The sequence below is a fragment of the Ammospiza caudacuta genome, chromosome 5, assembly GCF_027887145.1.
Source record: "Ammospiza caudacuta isolate bAmmCau1 chromosome 5, bAmmCau1.pri, whole genome shotgun sequence".
Classification (NCBI taxonomy): domain Eukaryota; kingdom Metazoa; phylum Chordata; class Aves; order Passeriformes; family Passerellidae; genus Ammospiza; species Ammospiza caudacuta.
Window position 1 is genome coordinate 18,196,646 of NC_080597.1, and position 24,155 is coordinate 18,220,800.

At 40.6% G+C, this 24,155-nt stretch overlaps 1 protein-coding gene across 1 annotated transcript in view; it reads right to left on the reverse strand.

Moving 5' to 3' along the window:
• Positions 1-3,621: 3,621 nt before the first annotated feature.
• Positions 3,622-24,155, reverse strand: part of ANO2 (anoctamin 2) — a 160,887-nt gene continuing 140,353 nt past the window's right edge. The window contains exons 20-25 of the mRNA XM_058804969.1: positions 20,661-20,809; positions 12,737-12,889; positions 12,578-12,630; positions 10,439-10,620; positions 5,348-5,453; positions 3,622-3,903 (exon numbers count right to left, since the gene is read on the reverse strand). Of these exons, the coding sequence (XP_058660952.1) occupies positions 3,622-3,903; positions 5,348-5,453; positions 10,439-10,620; positions 12,578-12,630; positions 12,737-12,889; positions 20,661-20,809 (925 nt within the window). The remainder of the gene's footprint in view (positions 3,904-5,347; positions 5,454-10,438; positions 10,621-12,577; positions 12,631-12,736; positions 12,890-20,660; positions 20,810-24,155) is intronic.

Here is a 24,155-nt window from a genome sequence, read left to right on the forward strand (position 1 = left end):
ATTTTAGCTGGTTTTCATTGCTAAAGCAAGGCGTGACAATAGCCCACAGGTTTTGTTACCCTTGTGCCTCTACTTGCATCTCTATCCCCTTGGTCCCCATGGAGCATCCCCATGCACATCTCTTGGAACAGTCATTCTCTGCTTCTGAAGCACAACTTATGGCAAGGGGGAGCTCTGTGGGTGGACTTAAAATTATCCTGCCAATAAAAAAGGGGGAGATAAAGTCTGGCTTTGTCCAAAAAAGATAAGCTGGAACCTGAGAATGCCCAAATACCTGATCAGGGATCTACAATTACAGCAATTGATGGGAAGCAGTGTCGGGAGAATCCAGAGGTTGCCATAGAAATACAACAAAGGGTGCAATCCTCAGGGAGTCCACCTGAGTCAGCTATCAAACCTGCAGGAATCCTCAGTGAATTAAACTGTCAAGTTTAAGGGGGAAACAGCAAGCGTATCAGAGATAAAGATAATTAAGCTGCCTGTCCCATTTGTGATACCAAGGGAGATCCCATCTGGACATCAGCCAGGATTGCTGCCATGCCTCTTTCCCAGCCTTGTTTGGGTGAAATATATAAACCTCAGAAGAACTTGCAGAGCATCAGTGTGCATCTGCTGGCTTCTCTGGTTCCTTGTGCCAGGAAATTAAGAACAACTTTATAATTTTTGGACCACAGCTAGCATTTCAGTTGCTTGTTATGGAAATCCTATGTAACAACAGCCTCATGCACTCAACTTTGGAATAACATTTTTCTGATTGCTTTGGAGTGACTCACAGTTTTTAAAAAGGTATTTCCTGGGTGGAGGGAGAGTGTACAAAATGTACAAAATGGTGCTATTTTAAGGAAACCCTTAATTCTGAACATCCTTCATCGCCGTGCAACCTGTGTGCAATCCCTTTCTAAATCCATTTCTGCACACCCTCCCACATTCCTGGAAAAAGGAGAGGAAGAATTATGACAAACAAGATTGATATTTCTACTGTTTAGAAAGATATTTTCTCCCCATCAGAGGCTTTTCGGAGTAAAGAGATGTCCTGGTTTAGGGCAAATTTCGGAGAAAACCTCCAAAAGGGAGCCCCTCCAAAAAGCAAACCCACGGATTCCTCAGAGAGAAGTGAAAAGAACCTGTTTATTTAACAGGCAAAGCACTCCCCAGCACACAAAATGAACAATACCGGATGACAACACTCTTTCATTGCTCTGAAGAGATGACAAATTCAGAAAGTCTCTCTCAGGAGTGGTCGCTCTGTTCTCAGTCCCTCTGGCGCTGGGGCAGCTGCTGCAGCCACAAGGTGCAAACTCTCAGTGTTTCCAGGTCCCGGTCCGGAGCAGGTTCGACTAGGTCCAAAAAAGGGAAAGGAGAAACAATCCAGGGAAAATGTGGACTGCTTAGCTAAACTAGCTAATGAGAAGAAGGAAAAAGCAAGAGCAAAGCAGAAGCAAGGGCGAGAGCAAAGTGAAAAGCCAAGCAAAAAGCAAAAGCAGCACCATGTACTGCCCTGTGTGTGTGTCCCACCAGCCGTGGGGGAACAGGCTGATAACCAAAACTAAAACAAAACATTCACTCTTCAGAGCCAGTCTTGAAGGCACAGAACATGATATCCAGCATAAACAGAACACACAGAACACACATGCATCATAACGTCACCTTAGGACAAGAGAATTGATTGAATTTCAAAAAACTAGGGTTGCAAAAAACAAGCACAGATACTTTCAAAGACCCAACAGTTTCAAATCCCCAGGTCCAACAGTAGAGCATCCTCTTGGTGTAAAAGAGGGAATAGATGCTATTAATATTGACTCTCTTAATACATTTGACCATGGAATCCCCAACAGGGCTTTGTTGGCATTTTGAAAGTAAAATAAGACAACTTGTTTTTGAGGAGATACCGTTCCCTCATTTAAATGTTGATCTTAGAAGGAAGAAATCAAAGGTTATGTCTCAGCCCTGTCACAGGTTTCCATAAGGGAGCCAAAGACTTAAAAAGCAAACAACAAACAAAGAAAAAGTCATTCAATCACCTAAAAAAATTAAAACAAAACAAAACAAGGAGTTTTGACAGGAAAAAAGAGGAAAACCTTTGGAGAGGACTCACTTTTTTTCAACAAAGTTAAACATTTGTGATTTTATTTCAGTTGACATTATCTTTTCAAATTCCATTTCTATGTTGAAGGAATACATAACCCAAAAGTAAATTTTAAAAACAAAGCTCTGAGATTTTTTTTTCATTTCAGCCTGCCTGAAAAAGTTTTCCCATTTTGAGGTGCCTTAATTTGGGCACTGAACGAATACAGAAATTATTTTTGCACCTCTCTTTATGTACCACAAGTTGTCACAGAGAAAAATCTTCTAAGACATTAGTAAAATTTTGTAAAATTTTAGGCTTCAGATATATATAAAATAACATTATTATGTTAAAGAGAAATCCTGACTAGAATAGCTGAAGCGGAAGTATTTCTTTTGGTTTGTATTTTTTCTGGTTTTGAAAGTATTGTTGAGAAGACAAAATGAGAAGAAAACCTTTTGTCCAGACTCTGAATTTCAAGCTGGGTTAGAGACAAAATCAACAGGAAAAGAAACAGATTTTTTAAGTTTAATTTTCATTAATGAAGGGTAAAGTTATTCCTTAAATGCTTGTAGGTGAAAGATTGGTTAGTGAATATGTTTACCTTCCAGTAAAATGCAGTTTTGCAAAATATTTTACTTTACAGTAAATCACAACAGCAGCAAATTTGGTTACTTTACATACAGTGTACATGGAGATGACACATGATTTACAGGGCTTGATTCCATTCTCACTCCTCAGCTTTGCACTGGTGGTTCAGTGGCATGATTCTTCTTGACACTGGCTGAATTCCAAGTTTAAGTGAGAGGAGAATCAAACATGCAAGGTTTGGCTTTCAGCTTTTTGTTCAGGACAATGGGTGCAAAGGAGCTCCCTGGTTCTGGGAGCTTCAGCCATTCTGATGGCCTCCCTGCTCATCAGCACATGCATTCCAGCTACCGCTAAGCAAAGCACAATATATCCATACATGCAAGTGCCCAGTGATTTAAATTCCTTCTGTTCCCACATCTCCCAGAGCCCTGCGTGCCCTCCAGAGGTGGCACCTTCTGGCAGTGTAGGTTAGGAAAGCACAGACTCCTTCAGACTCCATATGTTTGCAAACCCTCTGCAGCCCATGAGACCATGAGGTGTGTGCCCTTCTCCATGGTCAGTTCTTCTCTAAAGACAGTCCTTCTCCATGGTCAGTCCTCCTCCACAGTCAGTCCAACCTGCCCAAGGATAGAGATGAGAGCAGGAGTGACCCATCGGGCATCTGCAGGAGGAGGGATGGTTGCCAGGAGAATTCCTGCCAAGAGAATTCCCGCATGCCTTCCCAACTCGCATGCATTATCAGCTACAGCCCCACTATATCCCTTATCTCACAGTGATGAAATCTGGAAATGCTGCAGCCCAGAGGGCATTTAAATTGTAACAGAGCCACTCACACTTGGAGATTCTAAGGAAGATAAAGAGCCTCCTTTTGCTCCCTGTCCCTTCTCTCCTTCCCTCATTCTAGGCTCAGTTATCAAACCATGTAGTAAGCAGAGGAAAGCACAGGCTGTTCCCTCCCTCAGGAGTCACACCACGGTGTGCTGTGAGCTGAAGGAGGTGAAGCTGCCCTTGGGGCTGCGGTGACACTGGGAGAAGCTGGCAGCTCTGGTCCTTCTGCTTTTGGTCCCGCTCCTGCGTTTCTGCTTGTCGTGTGCAATAAAGCTTTCCATCAGCTTCAGCTTTTCGTGCTCTTCCTTCAGGAAGAAGTCAACAAGCACAGTCTTCTCCTTTTTGATCTGTTCACTGATGTCCTTGGGGATGTCAGGGATCATCCAGTCAACCAGAACACTGAGGAACATCACCAGGTTCTGCAAGCACAGCAGCAGATGTGAAGCAAGCATGAAAACTCAAAAATACTCGCACTGGAGCAAAACCAAACCTTTGTTATAGCTATGAGACAGATGTCAAACACATTTTGCTGGTGGTGTGTGGTATTAAGCAGTTGATTAAGGCTTTACTTCAAGGAGCAGCTCAGGTTTGTGCACAGCTACCCCTCAGTGTAGAGGCTGAATTAAACACGTGCTTCAGTTAGGTTTGAAATAGGAAAGGACATGGAATCATCAAATAATCTATGACCTTAGTAGCTAAACCAACATTATTCTTTACAGGCATCCAAAGGTGCTCAGTTCTCAACATGCAATTCCTTGGTACTGAGTTCAGAATCCATTAACATAAGGACATCCTCCAATACCATCAAAAATCCTGAAACACAAGGCAAAGATACCTGTGTGTTTCCAGTGTGGCCTGAGCACACAGCAGACAACTTCCATGGCCATTCTGTCCTCAAATCCTTCTGTCTGCTGACAAACAGGATTGTTTTTTACACTGCCACACTGGGCAAGCCAAAATCCCAAACCTCAGGTGTCAAGGTGATTACAGGTGCTGCTTATAACATCAAGCAGGAAGCAGACTGGGCAAAAAGTTTTGCTTGCTTGTGAAATCTTATGGGTAAGAAATGCTTTGAGGGTTTGTATTGTCATAGTGCTTTGAGAGGTGAGTTGTGTAATGCCTGGAAACGTGTGGGAGCAGTTGGCTGACAGGGCTGCTAGCACGAACTCTCCATCCCCATCCAAGACAATGGAGCCAATTAAGCAGGGAATGTTCTCTGGCAGAGCAGGCAGAGGGTTTGAAGCCCAGCAGAAGCAGTTGCTTTCAAGTGCTTTGCAGCCAGTGGTGGAAAATTACTGAAGGCACGGTAAAGAAGCAGAAGAGGGCAATACAAACCAGGCAAGATTCATAGAAACTTGGGAACGCTTGGCAGGTGGGGGAAAAAAAAAGACAGATTTGAAAAAGAGGGATGGGCCCAATTTGGTTTTGGAAGGATCCCAGATCATTGAAGAGGGCAAAAGGAAGCCAATGGAAAGGCAAGCCATGATGGCAAATCCCTTGCTAATGAAATCCTCACACTGGGGACAATTTACTCTGCTCCATTCAAGAGAGTAGAAAAACTTTTCAATGATTTATTACTTCTGTTTATTTTTTGTTTTGGGTAAAAAACAACCGTTAACAAGCTTACACAGCATTTATGTGCTTTCTACAAGTGGTGCCTCTCAGAGTATGAAAGTTGACAAAGTCCACTTAAACATTCAAAAGCCTGGGGTAGTTTGGGGATCACTGCTAACACCAATGGCTAAGGAAGCTGTGGATCTCGCTTTCCATGTCTATTAGACATGGACTGTTTTGGAACATGCATTTGGATCCATCTATGATGATATTTCTGTGTCTGAAAGTGAAGCCACTCAGCAGACTTACCTGAAATAGAATCACAAAAGCCAAGCGAGCGGACAAGACTGCCCAGTACTGCTTAGAAAACTCGTACTGGTGTGGGGACCAAGGTGGTTCTCTGTAGTCTTTGAACCTGGAGATGGAAACAGCTCAGTTATCACAGTTACCGCAATTTCCTCCAGCGCCAATTGCTGTGATTAGCGCATTTTCCGATCACAAAACTCAAAGAATCAAATCCTCCAGATGTTCTTACTTCAACCCCTATTATGAAATACAACTTTAGAATTAGAGCTGGACTACCTCCACTAAATTTAACACACTCAGTCTGGTTTTCACAGTTGTAACAAAGTCAGAACATTCTTTTAACTTTTGAAATGTCCAGATTTTAGGAAATTGACAGAAGTCCCCTTTATTTTATAATGTAAATTGACATCAATGTAGACGTAATAAAATGCTGAAATGAAAGCAGAGAGATAGTCCAAGGCATTTTCAGACTGAAGGAGACAAACCTGCATTCATTTCACCTGAAACTTGATTAATTTAGGGAATAATTCAGCCCACATAAAATGTGACTCATGCTTTGGTGATTCCTGTCTTTGCATTAACGAAAGGGGGAGCCATGGGGAAGGCACTTTCTAAATTAATTGTCTGGCCTTGGACAGGATAAAACAGAGCCTTAGTGGTTTGGTGTAAAGACTGTTGCTTTTAGTATTATCATCAATCATTTGGAAGTAAACAACAGGCTAATAAAAATCACAGATGCTCCTAAATTGGAAAGTTTTGCAAATAGCAGGAAACACAGAAAGCAGTGGAGACAGGAAACACAATGAGAATAATATGGGGAAACAGAAAATAATTAAAAATAAAACACTTGAAGGATTTTGAAGTGATAGTGTTTGAAAGTGGAAATAGCCTGGAGCTTGCAGAGTCTAGCAAGTTAGCACAAGTTTGAAATATGGCAGCACGACAGTGCATGACTTGTGGGTGTATCAAGAAAAGTCACAATGGTGCTGGGGCGGGGAATTAGCCTTCCTCTGAACAGCCCAGGTAAATCCACACCTGGATTACTGCATTCAGCCATTCAGCTGTGCCCTTAGGACTGAAAGGGATAATTTAGTGCTGTTTCCAGTGTTTGACTAGGAGTAATGGGATGAAATTAAGAAAGGGAAAATCTGTTTTGAATACCACAAAACCCATCCTGACAGTAAGATTCATTAGACTGTGTAAAAGCCTCCATTGGGGAATAATGGAGAGGGTTCATATATAAAATCTGTCAGCTTCAGTTTGCAGGTGCGCTTGCCAAAATTACCTTCAGGTTCTACCCACATGGTTTTGCATGTTAAGCTACACATTTGCAGTCCATGCATTCCCTACATCCTGCTGTTCCCCACCCCCAAGAAACCGAGTCTGGAATGCTGGATGTCATTCTGTGCTGCAGCTTCTGGAGACAAAGGACATGAGGTACAGCCCATGGGAAGAAGAATACCACTTTAAGTTGGGGGCTGTGTTAATTTAGGGAAGAACTCCCTGGTCTGTGTTAGCCCCTGGATGGTTTTGCTCAGCAGTGCATGCACAAGTCCTGTCTTAGGATTCCTGTGCTGTTCCTGCATTGCCAGATCTCCCCCCCCCCCCAGTACTTTTCTGGACATTGTGGACTCCCACATGTTGCTCAAATCTGTATGAGTGCTGCATCAAGGGCTAAAGTCAGTTCCCTTGAACTTAATCTGCTTGAACATCAAAGCCAAGGAAAGCCACTGAGATTCTTGTGGACTTTGCTGACCACTATAAATCAATCCCAGTCTTGAAATGGAGCCCAGGTTCACCTGGAAGGGTCACCAACTGTGATGGGTTTTCCATTTAATGCATTCTGAGCTTCACAAACTATGTAAGTATTGCAGGACATCAGATCCCTTGGAAATTTCACCTGGCTCAGCTGGGAATCACACTGCTTGTGATGCCTGAACCTACACTCAACAAGACACTAGCAAATTATTTATCATGAAGGAAAATGTTGCCAGAGCTATAGATGAGGTAGCTGGGCCTCCTCCCCACCTCCTTTTTTAATTATTCTCTGGCACATGGGACTCCAAAGGGCCTTTTCTAACCCCTAGATTCTACAGGTAGTTTATTTTTTACAAAGACCATCTTTTTAGCTCAAGAAGCATTTCGACAATATCCTCCGATTTTTGTGTCATTTTTGGGGTCCTCTGTATAGGGTCAGGATTTGATGATCTTTGTGGGTCCCTTCCAACTCAGGATATTCTGTGATTCTCCGATTCCCTCACCTCTTCAATACTTCACTCTTAAAATATTTGATTCAGCAGATATGGTAGGAACAGCAACCAAGCAGTGCTGCAAAGACAACTGTGTTTCCAAAATAGCAAGCAACTGTAATTCCACAGAAAAAGGACAAGAATATGAAGTGGTCAACGTGATTGAAGAATACAGCACAGAAAAGTTATCAGGAAGAATAGAAAAATGTGCACTGAAAGTAGAGAATTGTAGGAGAGGGGAAGCTGGGTGGAAGGAATTGAAGATAGAGCTAAGACAATATTAATGTATTTCAGAAGTTTATTGTGTGGGGGGAAAAAAAGACTGGTAAAAAAAAAATCTAACTATGTATATAGGTGGAATTTCAAATCAGTCCAAATAAGCTAATCTGTTTAATTTCCTTCTTCAGCTGGCCTTTAGAAGAAATTGGAGAAAACGTCCATAATCACAGAATCTGCAGTGCAGGAGTAAAAAAATATTAGTCTGGGAAAAAAGGTAGCATCCACCACTGATCATTAGGAACATGAGATGAATCCCATGACATTAAGAAAATAAATTTAAAGACACTTTAAAAAGTTGCTGAATGTTGGAGTAGACCCATGTTAAAGGAAAAGTGCCTTGAATGACTGCTGCTTCCTTTTTTCAGTGTGACCAGTATGTTTGTATGTACTCCATCATCATACAAGGCTACAAGGATTAAAAGGGAGAAACCAACAAAAATAACCCATATCTTAGCAAGATTTGCTACTATTTTGCCTTCAGCCAGACATATTTTTCCCTGAAAGAAAAAAAGTAAAATTACAACTAATATTGTGCATGAGAACAGCTTTACAGCAACCTTTTTTTGGAAGCGGTGCCAAAGACTTCACAGCACTAAAAAAAATGCTGCTCTAAATATTTGAAGAATGTATTCTGTATGTTCAGTGGCAGAGTTGTTTCTGGCTTGTTATGGTTATTTTTAAGATACCTAATCTCTGGCAATGCCCATAAGGAGAAAAATGCAGCCTCATTACAACTACATTTATTTCCAGAGGTCACAGAAATCTAAGAATAAGAGAGGTCAGCTTGTTCCCAATGCATTTGCCAGAAACAGAAACACAGATTTTATTTCCAGCTTGAGGGGCAGTGTTTGGTTGCCTGTCTCTTGGGACGCAAGTTAGAGATACCATACTTTATCACAGTGATAGCTCTGTCCACAGCTGAGATTTTGGTAAGATTCAAATGAGGCAGATGATAATGAGAAACAGTGTTTGTGGATGCTGACATATTTTCTGGAATGTCTCCTGATAAGAGAAATGTTCCCATAGTTCTGTCTTACTCATACTAACACATTAATATTTTTCTTCTTCTCAGTCTCTCAGATGGTGTCATCAGGCAGGGACCACTTTTGAACACAGTGTAGATGATTCCCTTTTCCCTGTATTTGGGCTCTGTTGAGTATTTGGCTGTGTATGACCATACTAATGTGTGGAGTGCTTTTCACCCTGTTGTTAATGTACATATTTCCAAACACACCAGCACTTACACATCTATAAACAGAGGCCAGTGGCTGGAACAAGGTAAAAGCAGCATAATGAAAGTAGCAAAATCACAGTGAAGTGGATCAAGATGCTTGTTGAAAGAAAACACATGCGAATTTAGGGATGAAAAATTAAAAAGTGCTAGAGTGGAAAAGCATTTCACAGACTTACAGATCTGAAAGTCTGGAGATGCTGCATACTCTAACAGGGAACACTTTGCTAACAAGTCCCAGCTGCAGAAATGGGGAATTGCAGAGCTCACTAGCTTGTAAGTTGCTTAAAAATTAGGAGTGCATTCATCTGTCCTCTGCTGCAGTCAAGGTGAGAAGGTAGCTTCCCCACAAAGGCAATGCCAACAGCACTGCCAGAGTGACAGGGACAGATTTCTTTCCCTGTTTACCCTGCTTCCAGTGAAGAAACTGTGATGTGTCATTTTGTGGTTTATAGTTGGGTAAGATATATACCCCACTTAAAATCACTGTGAAATATATTGCACATCAAAGCAAGGGATGGAAAACCACTCTACATTAAGGCTATCCTTAAATAAATGGAAGAGGAACTTTTATAATTATTTTGTGCCATTGCAGAGACCAAGCACAGGGTGATTTCAAGGGACTCAAGAAGGAAGGGGAGACAGGCTGTTGGGCTGTAATGCCTTAAGCCAGCTCTTTGAATTTCTGTATATTATTACAAAAATACCAAGTTACTTTGAAAGCTGGAGCCACATTAGTGACTTCTCATACAAACTGGAACTACTCTATATGTATCTAGTATTTGGGACATATTTTAAATGAAGTTGAGCCTGTTTTCCCCAGTCAGAAAAGATGTATCTGAAATAGAAGACAGGTACATGGCGACTGGTGCAGGTTCTAAAGATAAGTATAATATATTGAAAACTCCTATCTCAGCAAGTAAGGACTGAATTTAATAAAGACAGAGAAAGCCTGTCATAAAATAAATAAAATCATGATATAAAATAGAATCTGGTTCTAATTACTGGGTGTCCATTTTAAAAAATCATTATTTTTAATGTATAAAGCTGTATCTGTCAGTAAAGAAAGTGTTAGTTTGCTTTTTTCTGTGTATCAAGTCTGTCTAAATTGTATATTTTGCCTTTTAATGCCCTGAAAAAAACCCTTTTAAAGACCTTGTAACACAGTGAAAATTCTCTAAAAGCAGCACTTCCAGAACCACATTTTCAAAGGGACATGAATATTGCTAAATATGTGGCCATATAAGTGAATTTTATCAATTCCCACTTTGAAAAACAACATAAGAGCCAAGGAAATTCCCTCAACTATGCAAACTGCCCTTACAAGCACTTTACCTGCACAATGAAACCTCCTGTGCAAACAAGGAGTTTTCTGGCTGTGTCCCAGCCTTGAGCTGGCTGACATTGAAGTATGAGAGGGTATGATTGATGAAGCCATGCATGGTTCCATTCTGGCTGTATGCATATTGATACATAAGGCGTGGGATGAAATCAGAGGTGACAGCAATGACAAAAGCCTGAGAGATGGAAAAACAAACAAACAAACAAAAACAAACAAGCAAACAACAGTATCATGAATCTGTGTCTCCAGGTTAAGTAATTCAGGGGAAAATTTTCATGTTCAGGTAAATTTAGAGTGATGGTGATGGGAGTTATACGGTCAGAACTGGTACAGAATGAAGGGAGAGTTATATTATGAGAATTGGTACTGAATATTTGCACAGTAATCTGCTCTGTCTCTCCAAGGGAAGGCTCAGCTAAGGAAGAGGCAAAAGCAATTAATGGACTGTACATTGCTCCAATTCTTTTCATCTCTGGAGCCATTAGGAGGTTTATCACTAGTTTAAAAAAAAACCTACAACAAGACCTAATAGCCAATTTTGGCTATATTTTGGCATAGTTACACTAAACCTGTTGAGTGTAAATGTCCATTTACCCCTCAGCATGAGGATTCACACATCTCACACAGGTGGATCTCATGCCCACATTAAATCTTGTGAGACTGGTATCCCATAAATCTGGTGCAATTGTGAGGGCAATCAGTCACAGAAATCTCTACATCATATCAATAAGAATCCCTTTGATTTCTGATCTGGACTCTCTCCTGTTGGAGTAGGTCCAGAGAAGGCCATTAATATGGCCAGAGGGCTGAAGCCCCTGTGCTATGGAGACAGGCGAAAAGAACTGGGATTGTTCAGCCTGGAAAAGAAGAGAATTTAGGAGGAGACTTAGGAGCACCTTCCAATGCCTGAAGAGACTCTAAGAAACACTTTGACAGTGGTCTGGAGTAACAGAACAAGGGGTAATGGCTTCACACTGACAGAGAGCAGGTTTAGATTGGATATCGGGAAGAAATTCTTCCCAGTGAGGGTGGTGAGGCCCTGGCACAGGGTGCCCAGAGCAGCTGTGGCTGCCCCATCCCTGGAAGTGTCCAAGGCCAGGCTGGATGGGGCTCTGAGCAACCTGGGATAGTGGAAGGTGTCCCTGCACATGGCACGGGCCTTGGAATGAGTTGATCTTTAATGTCCCATCCAACCCCAACCATTCTACAATCCTATGATGATTTAAAACTATATTTTGCCACATAATAATTTCCTGTTTCAATGTTATCCAGATGGAGAAACAGAATTGGGAATTCAGTATTTCTCTTTCAAACAGGTATGCACATATTTACATTTCTTTCAAGAAAAGGCATCTAATCATACTTTACTGGAATCCCCAGGAAATAAACATTTCCAGAGTTTGATCAACACAGGAAATAATCAAGGATCATAAATGTGCAAAGTGTGTTCAGAGAAAAACAAGAGGTGGCAGAGTTTTTCTCCTCCAGCACAGCTCAGTGCTGGGCAGCTGAAGTCCATGCCTGACAGTGAGATTATGGGGATGTGCAGGGTTCCACCTTAATTCCTGGAAACTGGAGAGCAATGAGTGAACAATGTGAACTCCATCCAAGTGAAACAACACTACCCTCTGGATGCATTAGAGTGCTGTGCTGTTGTGCTGGGAGCTATTTTATTAAAGAAATTGCATAACACCTCTCCACAAGTTCTCCCTCCAGTAGTGAAAATCACCTCCCTTTCTAAAGAGCTTTGATATCTTTAATATCTCTTGTATTATTCCATGCCCTTAAAGATATTTTCCAACATAAATGATTCTATAGGATTATGATCCCTAGGCTAAAAACCCACTAGAAACTATTAGGATTAAAGTCCTAGGGCATGAGATTTTTTATCTTAAAGCATATAGAGGAAAATTTTATTTAGGGAATACATATAGCACAATAAACATAATATATCTGTATTCTTTTGTATTGGAGCAATTGAGAAAATTAGATGCCACTTTTAAATTATGTTGAAGGGACAATAAAATATGAACAATTATAAACAATAAATTATGAAGAATTTTAAATTACATTGAAGGAACAGTAGAAGCTCCCAAGATCATGGTTAGAAACTGGTGTAACCAAACACTTACATTAATAATCACTGAAAGCTTTCCAATACCACTCAAGATGTTATACCAAATACCTGTAAGTGAAAGAAAAAACTTATTAATGGGTTCATTATAAATTTTCTTCTTTGTTTAATTGTATTTTTGGTCTTATTTTCACTGCAATACTCTTTCATTACTCACCTATATCTTTTTCTCTCACTGTGTCTGGCCTCCTCAGCTCAGTAACAAATTTTTTTGCATCAAGACGAACCTCGATGATGTTGTTCAGTAGGGCAAAGACAGGGGCCAGAGGGAAGGAGGCAACAAAGAGTGTGACAAAACCAAACTGGATAACTGAGGAAAAAAGAAAGCCAATGTTTTTTGATAGCTTCTGAAGGGAGCAGCAAATTGTTCATGAGCTTTGTGCATTACCAACCCCATAAAATTCCACTTCCCAGTTTGGTCCCAGGAATAAATATCCCAGAGTAGGGCTATGAAGACACAAAAGTTTGTCACTGTGCTTTCTGAATGTTTCCAATAAAGCTTCAAGCTGCTAGCACAAGCACAAACCAAAGGAAACAACAAATTTAATAAAGGACAAAGGGTTCAGTGTCTATTTCTCTGCATTTATACATAATTAACTGATTAGTCCATGCTGTTTCTTTCCTGTCCTTTTGCCTGTAAGGAAAATGATACACAATCAAGCAAAAGGAGAAAATCTACAAGGTGCCACTATTTCTCCTCAGCTTCTTTTGAAAAAGTTGGTAGCAGCTTGTGAAAAGCAAGAACAGAAATGTCTCTGTGGAGGCAGAAGCCAGTGGTGTTGTGCAGCAATTTCATCTCTCCTTCTGCAACTGATATTCTCCAAGTTCAGAAATACTCCTCTTTAAAGGAAAACAAAGGTGAATTTTATATAAATATATATTAAATATATATATTAAAATATATATATTAAAATAATAAATCTTGCTGTGATCTACATCTCCCAGTTAAAAAAATATTAGCATAGAATAAGTATTGGTGTGTTTCAATGCTCTATTTACTGTGGCTTCTTTTTTGGCAAATCCTTGTATAAGTTCTCTCTCCACTAAGGGAGGAATTGCATTTTTCTGAGAAAATAGCACAATATTCTTTGCACATAACAGAATATTATACTTTAAAATATTTTCCTTCAGCATTGTTGTCACAACCTACAACTAACTCTTGAAACAGTTTCCCCCAGGACCTTCTCTCACATACACCTTTTTTTTGTGTACAAGTCCTCAGATATTTCCCCTTTCTAATCTCAGGAACAATATATTTGCACATGAAAGTAAAATTTCTGTATATCAATTATATGGCCATTAGAGTTTCATTCTTACTGTTTTGTTCTGAATTTAAGTGTATACACTAAGATGGAGCTATTTCAAAGCATAGAAACATCCTACCCTTGAAATCATACTTTCCTGACAATTTTATGTTCAGAGTCAGGAAAAGAAATTAAAAAGGAAATAAAACCAGATGTTAAAGTAATGTCCCCAAAAACTGTGAAATGCTTAGAAAAATGCATAGCCCCAAAATATGCCTTATTTGGTTCTAAGTGAATTTAGCAGGAATACAGCTGGGAGGATTCTGTAAAAAATAAAATAAGAAGAAAAAAAAAGAAGTGTTTGCAATGCTTTAAGAATAAACCACACGCAGTTGCTTTGATGTCGTTTGTAGCCCCTTCATTCATTGTCTGGCAAAAGGCAGTTTAATTTTTTTTCAAGTTCATGAAAAAATGCTCAAGGTATGCAAAGGACTTTTGGATAATTGTGTAAATGTGTCTTCATAGAAAACTCTGTGCCAGAAGTGTTTGTGTAGCCATCTTGAAATCTCTTCAACCTTCTCAACTCCTTCTTATGCAAGTTCAAATTATGCAAAAAGAAGGCAGGAAAAGCAATTCCAAAGCCAAACCCACAATTTGGATGGGGGTGTGTAACAAACCAGCAAACAATTATTAAATGGAGGATCTTTGAACAGCCTAAGCAATTCACAGGTATTTGCAGAGCGTGGTCAGTGTTTCTAGAAACCTGAATAAATTAAAAAGAGAAGAATCTCTGTCCAGATCCCAGAAGGAATCTCATCTCAGCATCCTGGAGTTCTGTGGATGTCCGTTGGGTCACACTGGAAATATTTACAATACTTTTAGGACACTCACACTCTTCCATCAAGGACGGTTGACACCAAGGTGTTCTTTTTTATGCCTGAAAAACTCGATAGTAACCCTTAAATACCCTTTTTATGTTCACATTTCTGACACAAGTTCTCCATACAAAGGTCTTTACATGTCCACGTACAGGGAAAAAGGCTAAAGAGACTTGTGCCAGGAGCTGGACTTCTGGCCATCCATCCTGTTTCATCATTTTCCTACCCCCTGGTAGGGCAGCCTGGAGACATGAGATGAACATTGCCCAGGTTCATAGCACGAGCTAGAAAATAAAACAATTGAAGGCTGGGTATAGTGGAAAGTCAGAGACATGGGAAACATCTTCTCCTGGGGCATCCAAGCAGGACCCTGGATGTGCTGTCACTTGTAAGATCCGTGTTTCTCGGGCTGTTGTTTGAGTCCACTCTGGCTAGCTATGGACCCTGGCCCCCACAGTCTTACATGGACGAAAGCAAAAGAACAGAAAGGCTCTTCTCATGTCGGAACAGGTGTCCTGGTTATTAGCTGGGGAAGGGAAGCCTCAGACTCTGGCAATCCCCCAGGCAGAAAAGAGGGGGTTCCCTTCTTGCAGAGGCCTTTTATACCCAAGGGAATGGGGGCAGGGGAAGAGGACTGTAGCCAGTGGGACACCATTGAGGAGGGGCGAGGAGAGGGGTAACCACCAGGGGATATAGGGCAGAGGGGTGAATGATTGAGAGACCATGTGATGGGAGAAGGGAAATAACAATCCACACGACATAACATACTCAGTGCAAATTTCAAATCACCCAGTGCAAAACAACTACTAAATAAACTCTTTAGTGCAATACAACAGTCACTGAGACAGAGCCTTCATCCTTCAGATGAGGGAAAAAGCCCAAAGCACATGCTGGTGGTGCCTTTACTGAGTTGAGCAGGAAAGAGGCCAAGGGCTCAGAGCCAGCCGTTGCGTTTCACAACACCTGATGCCACATGTGCAGCACCTCATCCAGCCCTGGGCCCAAGACAAAAATTCTGAAGGACAAACAGCATCCAAAGAATTGTCTCAGGTCACTTCTCAGAAGTCCACTCTTCACAGAAGTTGTGCACGGTCTGAGCAGAACCCCAGCCCAACAGCAACACACCCTGTTCCTCTAAGTCTGGGCTCTAAGTTATGATTAAGAGCGCAAATCAAAGCTTTTAAATTATGGATCTGGAAGGTGGTGGCCACTGCTCTTGTGTAAGGGATACAGAATCATTCCCCAGCACAAAACCTTTTATGGTGTGGATCACTATTTCTACAAGATTTGCATGCTCAATAGTGTGAGTAACCCAAGTATCTTTTACCTCAAAGCCTCACCTAAGACAGGGTATTTATTTACAATTTTGTTGCTTTTTTTTCCTCTCTTCTTCATCAAAAATATCTGTCATAGCATCACATGTTACTGGAAATAAACAGTGGAAAAATCACTTCTGTGCTAGGCAGCTTTCCAAATCCTAGAAAGAAAATTTTCAATATACAGCTAGGCCTTGCTGAAAAACTAAGGAAAAGGGGTAGTTTATAACTCTTCTGTAATAAATGTATGCAACAAGCCTACACAGAACCACCAATGGTATTTTCAAAACCATCATTATAAAGATTATACAAAAATGCAGGTTTCTCTTTAGCAATTATTTTTCTTTTTCTGCCTCACACATTGCCTTTTTGATGGCTTTCCCTGCTTTAGGGGAAATTCTTCCAAACCTCTCAGATTAATCCTTATAGTAGTCAGTAGCTACAGACATTGAATCCAATCATTTTCTCCTTGTGCCATTGTTTTTAAACAGAAGTTGGATGATGAAACCTTTTATTATTACTTCTCCTTGAGGAAAAATGTTTTTAATCAATTGCTACATGAATCTTGGACTACTAGAGGGATTATGCTAGAGAAGGGAAGACCAAATGAAACAGGAATATGAAAATCACTGCTGATTTCAGTTTCTTCTCAAGGAAACATAAGTGGTATAAATTTCAGACATTCATGTGCATTATTTTGCTCTTGGAGCCAATTTAATAAAATTTCTGTCATTAGCAATATTTATTGCTACTCTAAATATCGATTTCTTGCCAACTTCTATCATTGCAGGCCAGTAGCACACATTACAAACTTGCTGCCATGTGGAAGAAGAAATTGCTGTACATTCTACTGACTTTGGGAATGCACATGGTATGGTATGTTGTCTTGGGTCAAAAGTCTTTATACAGTTTTGAAAGCAGGAAATGCTAAGGACAAATTTGACGCATATTGAAAGCGATAATTTATGTTTCAGGATTACTTGAGCAAAATTTTCTGATCACTCAAGCGTTTTAAGTGTCTCCACTAAGAAATGCAGGAATACATCTGTTAATAATATCAAAACAAACAGTCATAGCAATGTCATTGGTGCAAGTCAAATATTTGTGCAGATGTGCTATTGCAGCCAACCTGCACAACAAAAAAGCTCAGCAGAGTCTGCTGGTGAAATCAGATTCAAAGACTTTTACCCAAAAAAAAATAATCTTATCCATAGAATCACTTGGGCTGGAAGGGACATTTAAATGTCATCTAGTCCATACCTGTGCAATGAGCAGGGACTTTCAACTAGATCCCGTTGCTCAGAGCTTCATCCAACCTGGAATGTTTCCAGGGATGGGCCATGCGCCACCTCTCTGGGCAACCTATGCCAGTGTTTCACCATCCTCATTGTAAAACAAATTCTTTCTTACAGCTAATCTAATTTGTTGGCATGGATTTGAGTGACTGATATTTTGGAGAAACCAGTTTCAGTAAACAAAGACAGAGTAACCTTTCCCAAATGGGAAAACAGGGGAGGTTAAAAAATAACCAGTAAATCGTGTTATTTCTATGAACCTACCATGATTTAAATGAGGGCAGGGGTAGGAGAATGAGAAGGTGGAAGTCTCTCTAAGGCTTCAGGATTGTTAGAATAAGAAATAAGAACAAAAATGAAAGCAGATTGGAAATGGACATCCCAAAATTTAAGTGGGGTAGTTACCATCAAAAACTCCTTTATCAGTGGCACATCATGTTGCAAAACACATACTGAGACTGCTCCAAGCAGTGTCTCTCCGAGAAGTGGGATTAATTTGTTTCACAATGAAGTGCAAAGAGAATGTGTGATTTGCCATGTGGGCAGTGGGCCAGACTCCAGGTTTTGACAGAAATCAGTAAAAGAGATTGGATATATGGATAAAAAAGGCAAGGACTGCCTGTGATTAGGGTACAGCCTAGTGAATGATAGACTTGGAGGCAAGAGTCTTAGCTATGGATGTCACCCATCCTTAAAAGTGGGAGCAGGACAAACCTGAATGTAGTTACTACTCACACTTGGATACGTAATCTGCCTGCTTCTGTATGAAACCCCATCACCATCTGCCTGGGGAAACCCCAAAAGCAGCAAGCCCCATCTGCAATTCCTCCTTCAGCTGCTTCATTCCAGATTGCCACTGATGCCTGAGGGAGGTTGCCGGAATAAATCAGTGTGAAAACTAAGAAAGAAGTTCTGAAATAGCAGACAGATTTCTCTCTTTTCCTTAATATCATACCTCTTCTTGCATTGGAGTAATACTGCCTTTTTAAGCAATTCAGGAGAAAAAAAAAATTTTTCCTCTGGCCTTCTGCATTGCTTCCCTTCCCACTGTCCCCAGCTCGAAGTTAGAGAAATAGATAAATAATCTGCTGAGTGGCCTCTTGCAGCATGATGCCTTTGACAATAATCCCAGCTGACAGGTTCAGTGCTGAGCTGCACCAAGTGCTTCCTGCCAGCATGGGTGGTCTGAGCAGTGGATCTGACAGCGGAGAGCAGGGACATGGACCCAGGGCAGCAACTGGGGCTGGGGAGGTGCAGCTTGGCTTTCATTTGCTGCACATTTGTCTGCAAATCCCACAGCCCGGGCACAGCATGGCATACTTTGGGGCTTCTCCACTTGGGAAGCTCATCCTCCTGTTGTAAACAAATATTTAGACCAATAATTAATCTCTTCATTTTCCCTAAATCACCCCTGAGTGGCTGCAGGCTGAGGAGCTCACTGCAGTTTATGAACCTGGAACAAGGGACTGATCTAAATGACAGGCTTAGTGTCTAGTGATTTATATCAGTAGCTTATACCTTGATAGTACAAGTCAGTGCCATGGAATGGAATCATAGAATATCCCAAGTTGGAAGGAAGCCATCAAAGTCTAACATCTGGCCCTGCACAGGACAGCCCCATATATTCCTGAGAGGGATTCCACCATATTCCTGAGAGCATTGTCCAAGCTCTGGCAGGCTGGGGCGGGGATCACAGCATTGGAGCATCACTCTTCACATAGCAGAATCAAGGCCACTGACAGCAAACCCAAAAGCAATGCTGACAAACATCACACCAGTATATATTTGTTACTGGTAACTAAGGTCCTTAGACTTTAGTCCTCCTTGTCCTTAGACCTAGCTAACCAAGAAGTTTGGGTTGTTAAAAACAGGTATTTCTGGGTTATTCCTGAGCCCAAAAATACAAAAAAGAAAATTTACAGGAAAAAATGTCCATTATGTTTTTTACCATTGTTCAACTTCAAAAATTGTTAAGAGGCTTGCTTAAAGTTTACAGGAAGAAAAATCATCTCGGGCTGAAGTAACTCATGGGAAAAAAATTGTCCTAAAGGATAATTTTTCAACAAAGTATCATTAAGTGCAGAAGAGGATAAGATAACAGAAGAGACAACACAGACAAGATCCTTAGGTGAGTTGGAACAATTGAGAGGAAGATAAAGGGAGGTGAGGGATTCTTGATGGCACTACAGAGGACAAGGCTGGGATCCTAAATATATTAATAAGACATCCTCAAATCTGTCATCATGCAAAATACCTCGTATACACTTAGGCATTATAGAATTACATAAATTCACCATTCCGTAAATTTTAATGTATTAATTTTTAATTCAATTATAAATTATATCTACAAACAAATATTGTTTCTGTATAGAGAGATAAACCATATATGGTATTTGATTTTTTTGCCATCAAATTTGTTCCTCTTTAGATATTTTGAGAATAGCGACTTGTGTTAAAACAGGAGTTGCCACATTCAATATTTAACCAGATGTCTGGTTTTAGACACCACGTCCATTGCGCTTCTCCCTGAATTCTTGTGTGGCCTAAAGCTTGGGTTTGCCTAGATTATTTCTTTTCTTTCTACTCACCTACCCACAGCATTCCTGCTTTCTCCTTCCCTGCCTCTGCAGGGTCAACTCATGGGGCAGGTACAGGCCTGTGCTCCCCAGTAGAAGAAAAACACGGACACACTGCAGTGAATCCACTGGAGAGCCATTAAGATAAACCTTAAGATGAGCAAGGAGAAGTTGAGAACACTGGAATTGCTGTACCACAGGAAAAAAAGGCTCAGGGGATATTACCCATGTGGCCAGTTGGAGAGCACAGAGCTAAAACCTTCTCATGGGCACCCAGTGAAAGGACAAGAGGCACAGGGCACCAAGGGAAATGTAGGGAGGGCAACTTAAACTTTAAAAAATCCTCAGTAAGGGTGATCAAATACAGGAAAAGTTGTTGAGTCTTCAGCCCTGGAAATACTCAAAACCCAAGTGGACAAGTCTCTGAGCAACATCCTCTAGCTGACCCTGCTTTGAGCAGGAGGTTGGACCAGCTATCTCCAGAGATCCTTCCTAACCATAGCTGCTGATTCTGTGACTAAATGGTTTCTGTGCACTTTCCTCAGCTGGGAACACTGGAATCTGGCAGCAGAAGTATTAACAGATACTCGGATTCATCATTATTTCTCTGTTGGCACTATTGTATTCTCATAGCCCTGCTGGCTCACATGGAATTTCTGCAAACTACAAGTGCTGGGGTACTTTTCTCCCTCTCTCATGACCACTTCTGGCATTCAGTCCTATGTAAAGCCATGGTTATTGCAGAAAGGGAAAGAAAATTCTGAAAACTTACTCATTTCCATGTATTCTGGAGTCAGCCCAGTGAAAGGTTCCAAGATGTAGTCGAGATCCCATTGCTGAGGGTCCTTGGATTGGTTAGTGTCCATTTCCTTTACCTCAGTTCTTTCATCCTTCAGCTTCCTAAAGAGCTTCTTGAGCTTCCTGAGGAACAAAAGTTCAGACTGAACTAAGTCTGGTTTTTTTCTTCCCCTAAAAGATTTGGCCCAAGTCTTGGCACAGCAACACAAAATTAATCCTGTGTTACTTTGGTGCGTCACAGGGGGAGTTTACACCACCCTGGGAAAGTTCAGATGTTGTTTATTGACAGGTACAAGCTAGTGGAATTGAATCCAGTACTTTATAAATATTTTTCTCTCTAGATGCATATTCCAAGGGGGTCTTCCTGAAGATCCTGGAACCTAGATAACATTAGTAATTAGTACTCTCAAGAACAACATAGTGAGTACCTCTCTTTTAACAAAATGCAAAATGTAGTGGTTTCATTCCTCATTTTTACTACAGGCACACTTTCATCTCAATATAAGAATTGGAAACTTCCAGTATAATAGAATTTTATTGTCAAAAAATTTTCAGATGCTCATGGGTTGTGCAGAAAAGCTGCAGCTGCCCCATCCCTGGAAGTGTTCAATGCCAGGTTGGATGGGGCTCTGAGCAAGCTGGGATAGGGGAAGGTGTCCCTGCCCATGGCAGGGAGCTGGAAATGGATGAGCTTCAAGGTCCTTTCCAACCAAGGCCATTCTGTGATTATGGGATGTTTCCAAAAAAGAGGGTGCAAGAATGTACTGACAGTAGAAAAAGCAATAGCAAACACTGTCCCACTGAAATGGGACAAATTTAATGACATTGACAAATAAATTAGAGTAAAATGAATGATTTCTAAATGAAGAGTAAAGTTTTCCCAGTGTTCCCCCATCCTTTGTGATATTTTAAATACACATGCATCAGCAACTTCAAGCTATTTTATACACTGAGAAATTTCCATGGAAAACTACAGTAGTAGAGAGAGGTATTTTTTCATAATCAAGGCAGCAAAATACAGTCAAATTAGCATAAAAGAGCCAGATTTATACTTATTGCATATCTTTCTTTTGGAGATGATATTTATCTTCCACACAAATATACGGCACTATTTTACAGCTCTTCACGTATGTACCATGAGTGAAAGTACAGACTAATTCCAAAGAGGTTTTGCCAGTAGTGTAAGTAAGGATCCCCCACAAAATCTTCCCCTGCAGCTTGTGATAAACTCTTTCAACTGTAGGTGTGTGGCCTGGATACAGCAATATTTGGGAGAAGGGGTTTTCCTTTGGACCTCCAGAGAAGCAGAACCACTTTCCTGGACCCTGGCTTCAGTAGCAGGACAAGGTTGAGGAACAAAAGTTGGCAAACACAATAAAGACTTTGCTGTGTGGGTTTATTGCTTCATTCCTAAATTTGCACTGAGCCATGGGATCACTGTGTTCCCACAGTGACTGAGGAATTTCTGCACCTACCAGTGTTTACAAGACCCATTCCATTTCATCACCAATATGGAGGAATTAGGAAGACACTCTTTTAACAGGTCTAGATTGCATCAAGCCCTCTCAGATCCTGGATCATAAAGTTTCAGAAATCAACAGGACAACTCCTGATTTTGTTTGTGGTAGAAGGAAGATGTAGCTACCCAAGTCTGATGGTAACATCATCAGTGCTTTGGCATTACTGGTAACCAGGACACTCAGATTGCACAGTTTTAATGAAAGGGTGGGGGTAAATTTAAAATGCTTCACGAGACAGAATTAGATTAATCCTTTCAAAGACTTTTACCTCCTACATCATGCAAATTCAGCCATTTCAAGACACTAGATTCCCTTTCTTTCCCTCTGCCTTTATGGCAGCCTAGGTAACTTGTCAGCGACAGAGGTGATGTATCATTTAAAGGGTAGGAGGCTGGGGCAGGATTTAAAATAATCAAAGAATTCCCAGGATGTTTTTCCAACATATCTCAATTAATTTCCTAATGTGAGGGACTCTCAGAGGATGGTGAACAATAGATTCCAGACAATGCTAATTTCTGTTCCAATGAAATGATACAAGCTGTAAATGTCTCTCACACTTCTGTGGGCAGATGAGAGTGAAGATGATCTTGTTGTCACAGCACAGCAGCAGCTGAGATAAAATTTGAGTGTGTTTAGATGTGAAATCTGTGCACGTGTGATCTAATCCTTTAGCTACAGCACCATAGAGTTGAGTTCTGGAGATTAATACATACAGACACCTCCCACAAGAATCTAGTAAATAAAACAATTATTGTTGGTTTTAATGTTCATTTGGGAATACACCATATCCAGGTCTCAGTTGCTCAGAATAATTTTTAATATTTCATCTGGTTATCTCTAAGCCAGGCATGATGAACAGCAACTTTAACCACTTGAAGTTCAGCTTTGAAGAGCGTCTGCATGCTTCTTTTTATGTTTTTTTGTGTTGGTTTTTTTTTTTTTTTTTTAAGATCAACTGACTGAAAGCAAGCCAAACCAATTATTTCAAATTTTCCACAAAAAACAAAAAGTACCTTTGTATCATATCCAAGCATGTGAAGTTTGAAACCAAGCAGAAGTGTGTCAGAAAGTTAAAGGAACAGAGAAGAGGGATTTGCAGGATGTTATTCTCCAGCTACACAGCAATGGGCAGCAATAGGGCAATGAAAATGAGTTTTGCAGAACCCTTTATCTGTATTTATGATTGTGATGCTAAAACTGCACATGCTTTTTAAATGCCTTTGTTTGAAGCTGTTTCTTAATTACCCAGATCAACGTTTTTAAAGGAAATTGACAGAAAAAGAGTTCTTTTAGCTTCTGATTTTTTCCCTACAGGGCAGCTCCTCACAGTGAGGAAATGGTAAGTTGGCCCATTCAGGATGAGTGTCCCAGAAGCTTTGTGCTGAAGAGGCTCATGCAGCAATGTTTCATGATTCAACACAGATCTGAGCAAAGAGGGAAAACTGTAGAGCTGTAGAATAGCCATTATTTCTGGTTGTTTTGTCAGCGAATGTCAAAAAGCAAGGTGCACCCTTAAGGAAACTGAACAGCATGTGAGAAGAATCAATGCAGGATGAGAAAGAAAGAAAATTACCAGGTTTTTATCAGGCTGTGTCTAGAGCAGTTAAAAATGACACTGCAGCTTCTCAGAGGGGATTGGCACCAAATTATTGTATTAGGTAAGAGGTGGGAACATGGTTGAATTATGCTGATTGTAATTCCCAGTATAACCAATAAGCACTGCATAATGCACGTTAACAAGGATCTGAAGTGAGCATAAAATCACTACCTGTCAATAACACTCAGGATTTTGAGAAAAAAATATGATGAAAAGAGAGAAATCAAGCTCCAAGTGATCCTGGCTGGGCTGTAAGCACATGGTGATTAGATGAAGGCTCCTTTTCAAAAATCAGAGAGATGATTCAACAGTTTCTCTATTGATACAGTAAGAAGGAGCAGCTGGATTTGGG